General features: G+C 42.6%; 2 protein-coding genes across 3 annotated transcripts; one reads left to right on the top strand and one right to left on the bottom strand.

The window, feature by feature from the left end:
- Window positions 1-660: 660 nt before the first annotated feature.
- LOC139354467 (uncharacterized) lies at window positions 661-1,390 on the top strand. The gene is made up of 2 exons (XM_070998703.1): window positions 661-886; window positions 946-1,390. The coding sequence occupies exons 1-2, from the start codon at window positions 722-724 to the stop codon at window positions 1,216-1,218; spliced, it is 438 nt and encodes a 145-aa protein (XP_070854804.1). The 5' UTR covers window positions 661-721; the 3' UTR covers window positions 1,219-1,390.
- LOC139354466 (myb/SANT-like DNA-binding domain-containing protein 1) lies at window positions 1,387-3,962 on the bottom strand. Of its 2 annotated transcripts, none has more exons than XM_070998701.1 (4): window positions 2,209-3,962; window positions 1,938-2,154; window positions 1,751-1,877; window positions 1,387-1,690 (listed from the first exon to the last, which is right to left on the bottom strand). In XM_070998701.1, exons 1-4 carry the CDS (start codon window positions 2,228-2,230, stop codon window positions 1,499-1,501), a joined length of 558 nt encoding a protein of 185 aa, XP_070854802.1. In that variant the 5' UTR covers window positions 2,231-3,962; the 3' UTR covers window positions 1,387-1,498. The 2 variants fall into 2 exon arrangements, with proteins under 2 accessions (XP_070854802.1, XP_070854803.1); XM_070998702.1 differs by having other exon boundaries at window positions 1,581-1,683; window positions 2,209-3,960.
- Between the last annotated feature and the right edge of the window lie 1,605 nt (window positions 3,963-5,567).

The following is a 5,567-nucleotide window of genomic DNA, read 5'->3' as shown; positions in this document are numbered from 1 at the left end:
CTCCCTCTCTGTTCCCAGCTCCCCTCCGTGAAGTATCCGCTGCGCTTTGGAGCGTGGAACTCAGCTTAGACTTAAGCAGTTCGATTTTGGCATTCGCCTAATTTGTTAAGTGAACATCAAGTCTCATTTCTTTCGGTCAACGGGGCACTTCGCGTATCGAGTGGTATTCTCCCCTACAGCTTAGACGCCAGCCGCACCAGCAGCAAACCGCCCAGCGCAGCAGCCCGCCGACGCCGCCAGTTCCCGCCGCCGCCTCCCACGCCATTCTACCAGCGCCGACGGTACCCCGCTACCCTCCCGGCGTACAATATCTTCTGGATTTGGAGTGCGTGAATATGATCTTTATTGCTAATCCGAATTTCTCGTCTGAGCTGAGCATTAGTTTTTTTTTTAATTTATTGGGTTGGACAGGGACATTTGTCTATTGAATGCTCTCCAGGCTGGATTTTTGCTGACTTTTAAGTCGTCTACGTTTTTATTTCACCATGGAACGTTGTATTGACTTTTTGGAGGGTGGGTTTGGGGAATACTATAATAGGCGCTATTATACCCCCTTCCCATACAGTCCATTCGTTAGAAACGGTTGGGATTTTTGACAAATGTGAAACTCCGATTCCCACAGGGCACATCCAACATCTACCATCCGACAACATCTGTCAGTTCAGCTGTGCCTAATAAAAACACAAGCAAAAATTGTTAAAGTGGATTTTGCCAGACCAAAATGAACAATTTACCAATTATTTTGGCTGTTGTACAACAGCAAAATCTTAAGTTGAACCAGCTTTTATTGGCAGCCAATTCAGAGGAGTGGAATGACGACGAATTGGATTTGTACGAAAGCATTTTTTCTGCAAAAGAGCAAATGCCACGAAGTGTGTGGATGCTGGTACGTGCTCTTAAAATGTTTTAAAAATACGATTAAAGAGTGCGAATTATATTAAACAGAATCGATACGGGACATTTTGGGAAAAGGATATACCGGAAAACAACGACGAGTTCTTCAAAGAGAGCTTTCGTATGGAGAAGAGGACCTTTTCGTTTTTGGTGGACCGACTTGGTGTTTTGCGGAAGAAGGACACCAACTGGCGAAATGCCATTCCTCTTGAAAAGCGGATCGCTATAGCCTTGTACACCTTGGGATCATCAGCGGAATATCTTTCCATCGGAAGGCTTTTTGGAGTTGCACAGAACACTGCTGCATTTTGCACAACATTTTAAATGAGCACAACAGCGCTATAAATGAAACTTGGCAACAGGCTGCAAATGACCTACGCGAACAACCAAATCGGACTAATATGTCTGCTGATTTTAGCCAACCTGCAGAAAAAATAAGAGCAGCAATTTCCCAATATTGTCTAAATGGTAACAAATAAAGTTCATAAAATATAAATCTGTTTGTTTTTTTATTTAATTATAATATCACATTTCATTTTGGTCTATTTATTATAAATTATAAGTTTATTAGGAATTCGTTGATTTTCTTAACAGCTCCAACAAATCAGATTGGAATTTTGCCTGGCTGTCTGCCATCCTCGACAATATTTCCGTCTGCGCTCTCTGCTCCTCCAGTCTTTCTCGAGCTTTGCGCGCTTAGCAGGGGGCGCAGTGCTGTCTGCGCGTTGACTGCCGCTGCTGGTAGAGGCTTCCCTGTCATCTGGGTCCAAGAGCTCCACAAAGTATTCCCTAGTATCTGCAATAAATACATTTTTTTAGATAATTTTAAACCAAAAATATAAGTGTGGGGACATACTCTCGTTCTCCAAGGTGTTCTGCTCCATGTTATGGATCGGTATGCGCCTAAAAACGAGTGGACCAACTCATAATGCTGCCACGAGGAAGGAGCGCCACCGCTTGGCCCCATATTATTTTTTTCCTGCCTGCAAGGAAAAGTATAGTTGAGTGGATTTCCAATATGTTGTTGCGCGCATATAAGTTACCTGTACATTTTGGTCAGGTTCTCTATTTTCGTTCGGACGTCCTTGTAGGACACATCAAACCCCGCTTCCATTAGGGTCTGGGCCATCTCCATGTATATATGGACATTTTTTCTGGCTCCGCGCAACTCCTCGATGTTCTCCTGCCAAATGTCGATGAGCAGTACCTCCATCTGCTTAGTCCACCTCAGTTTGCCACCGGCAGTTCGCGTAATATTGACTGTAAATTTAAAATCAATGAATTATTACAAAAATAAAGAGCATATGTTCATACCTATTGCTTCGTCGCCTTCCATTTTCAAAAGTTTCCCGTCATCATTGTTTACGTTTTCGTAATAAATGTTTCACTTTCCACTTTTAAGAAGAAGAGTTTAGGGTTTCCACTCAAAATTATCGCCTAACTATCGCATAAAGTAGTCCGTTAAATTTGGATGGGGAACTAACTGGGAAATTTTCCGAACGGCAAAACCTTATGGACCATCCGTTCAACGGATGGTAGATGGTGAATGGATCTCTGTGGGAAGACCCTGTTAAATACTATTTTGTTTGTGTTGCTGTTACCTTTGTTTGTGTTAGTTGATCCTGGAATTTGGTTAATTAAGCGGTTGGTAAGACTTTTTAAATTATCCCAGTTTGTTCTTCTAGTTATAAATCTTTTTGTGTAGTTAAATGTCTGGTTTTCTTGGGCAAAAATGTTTATTGTTATGGGAAATTGGTCACTACCCTGGGGTCCATGATTTTAAAATCTCTTTGAATTTTGAGGTTCGGAGAGCAAAAGGCAAGGTCTATGTGAGTGTATGAATATTGTGTGTAGTTTAATACGAAGTAGTTGTGGCTGTGAATGTAATCTCCGAGGATTCTACCCCTGCGATTGCTTTTGGGAGATTTTTAGAGGCTACTCCTGTGATCAGTGTAGGTGTTGTTAGGTAGGGGTCTGTGGGTTCTATACCGGTCTTGGTATATTTTTGTGAAGGTTGTATGTAGGCTGAAAAGATATTAAGCTTTTATTGGGATTGTATTTCCAATCCAATGGTTTCGAAAACTTGTCCTACAGGGATTGGTTTATGCTGAACTGATTCATAGATCAGTAAAGCAATTCCACTTTTGGCTGAAGCCGATGTTGTGTTATGGATTTTAAAGTAAACTGGGATTGGGAATTGTTGAAAAGGTGGTTTTTGAAGTTTTGCAGGAATGCACTAGATATCCTGAACGTAGACAGTTGTCGCATCGCATTGGGGAAGGTATGTAAGGACGAAATTCGATTCTATCGTATCCAATGTATATGTAGTCTGGCAGGTCTAGTTGTGCGAATATCAATGTGATAAGTCCAGTTTCGGTCGGGTTGCCGCAAATTGCTCTCTTCGTGACTTTTTTTCACTTCAGAGTCCTTTTGGGACCTTAAATTTTCCAGGATTACTTTTTCTTTTATAACTCAAAGATCAGTCTCTAATTAGCATTCGTTGTAGTCAGACGTGTTTTCTTTTCGCTATGAATTCTTATTCGTGCCCCGAGTGCAATGCTGAAGTTACAGCAGCGCAGCTTCGCGGATTTAAGGCGGTTCGTTGCTCATCGCTTTGTCGTCGTACTTTTCACACTGCATGTGTTGATCTCCCGGAGGATGCTATTAGATTATTAACAAATATGCCGAATCTACTCTGGCAGTGTGATCGCTGGGTTGCGAGTAATGATTCATACTCCAAAATCGATGAAGTAATGGAAGAACTTCATGACCTGATGAGTCTATACATGGATTTAAATTCAAAGTTTCTGAAGGCTTTTCCCAATTCTACCACTGACAATAGCAATGTCAGTCAGCGTAAAAAAGTGGTGAAACCATTGGCTCCACCTTCTTCAATTTGTCGTCAATCCAACCTTGCAGACCTGATACCCCCCGCACCAGTTTCTACTGCCGCCAGGAAACATGCAAAGAATAACAGGAACAAGAGGCAAATAGTTGATCAAGCTCCTAATTGTGAACTTCTCGAAGTTGTGCCGAGCAATAAATTCCTTCATATTGGTAGATTCAGAGCGGACGTAAAATCTGATTCTGTGTGTGAATATGTTGCAAATAAGCTAGGTGTGGATACCGCCACCATAATTTGCAAGCCTTTAGTCAAAAATGGTGTAGATGTTGCTACACTGGAATTCGTCAATTTTAAATTAGGAATACCTGAGCAGCACTTTCAGACTGTGTTTAGTGATGCGTTCTGGCCCAATCCAATCAAGATCAGTCGATTCATCCACAGGGATAGGCCGATTGTTGATGGGAACTTTCTGGATTTGCACAATCATCATACATCGGAATCAAAAAACCCCCAATAATCGGCGCCTTTGGTGTCGTTTTGACTACGTCAAATTTTTATGATCCTCTTCCTCATCTTCATGCTACTTATTCGCAATGTCAACGTCCGCTGGCTTCGATATCGCTAACGACTATCATTACTCTCTCATACACCGCTCCCAGTTCACTCTTAAGTATTGAGCACCCGTCACTCACAAATCAAAAACATTATCAGCTGGATTTTTCCTTTCTTGTTCTGTCTAACGTTCATCAAACGCTCACTGGAGAGGCGTTGTCACCAGATTCCGTTAAGATTCCCGCTCTAAGCGCTCTCTTTGGAGATGTGCACTCATCACAATCAAAGCAACATCGGCATCAGCTGGATTTGTCGTTGTCTATTTCACGCGACGTTTGTCAAACGATCTCTGGAGAGCTGCTCTCATCATACTTCATCAAGATTCCCGCTCTAAGCGCGATCTTCGGAGTTGTGCGCTCATCACCGTCAAACAAACAACAACGTCAGCTGGAGTTGTCGTTGTCTGTTTTGCGCGACATTCGTCAAACGTTGTTCGATGAGGCGCTCTCATCATATTCAATCACTCATCTCCCTCTAAGCGCGCTCTCTGGGGATGTGCATGCATCACTATCAAAGCAACAACAACATCAGCTTGAGCTGTCGTTGTCTGTTTCGGACGACGATCGTCAAACGCTCTTTGGAGAGCCGCTCTCATCATACTTCATCAATATTCCTGCTCTAAGCGCGCTCGTCGGAGTTGTGCGCTTATCACAATTGAACCAACAACAACGTCAGCTGGAGTTGTCGTTGTCTGAATTGTGTTACGTTCGTCTAATGCTCACAAAAACCCAACGGCTGGAGCTTTCAAAATTTGCTCTGAGTGATACTCGTGATCACAGTATTATTTCCTTATTACCGCGCTCCTCTCTGACGCTACGAAATTGCTTGAATTTCTCATCGACTGCTTTGTGTGGCTCTTCCCGATGGCAGCATCAACAACAACTTTGTCCATCTCTCCCCAACTTGGATAGATATGCTCTGTTAACGGCGACATTGCCATCGCTCTTAAGAACTAGTTGCTCTTTACTAAAAGTATCTAGCAAACTTAGGGAATGCATCGATCCTAGTCTGCATGAAAAAATTCGTATTAAAACACTACATTACTGAAGGCGATCTGAGGGCCTACAAAATTGGGAACGCATGAACAAATACTTCCTAGGGCATTGGACTATGATGCCTTAAATGCGAATCCGGAAATTGTTGATCGTGCTATTGTGAGTACGGCCCCACTAAAAATTTATTTTCAAAACATCTCCGGAATGCGGACAAAGGCGGA

The sequence above is a fragment of the Drosophila suzukii genome (genome assembly GCF_043229965.1).
Source record: "Drosophila suzukii chromosome 2 unlocalized genomic scaffold, CBGP_Dsuzu_IsoJpt1.0 scf_2c, whole genome shotgun sequence".
Taxonomy (NCBI): domain Eukaryota; kingdom Metazoa; phylum Arthropoda; class Insecta; order Diptera; family Drosophilidae; genus Drosophila; species Drosophila suzukii.
This window is presented reverse-complemented; position numbering and strand designations above follow the sequence as displayed.

Coding starts and splice junctions, on each gene's coding strand:
- LOC139354466 (XM_070998701.1), bottom strand. CDS start 2,230: ATGGAAGGCGACGAAGCAATAG. Junction 2,155..2,208: donor GGAAGGCGACGAAGCAATAG/GTATGAACATAT, acceptor TTAAATTTACAG/TCAATATTACGCGAACTGCC. Junction 1,878..1,937: donor AACCTGACCAAAATGTACAG/GTAACTTATATG, acceptor TTTTCCTTGCAG/GCAGGAAAAAAATAATATGG.
- LOC139354467 (XM_070998703.1), top strand. CDS start 722: ATGAACAATTTACCAATTATTTTGGCTGTTGTACAACAGCAAAATCTT. Junction 887..945: donor CACGAAGTGTGTGGATGCTG/GTACGTGCTCTT, acceptor TATATTAAACAG/AATCGATACGGGACATTTTG.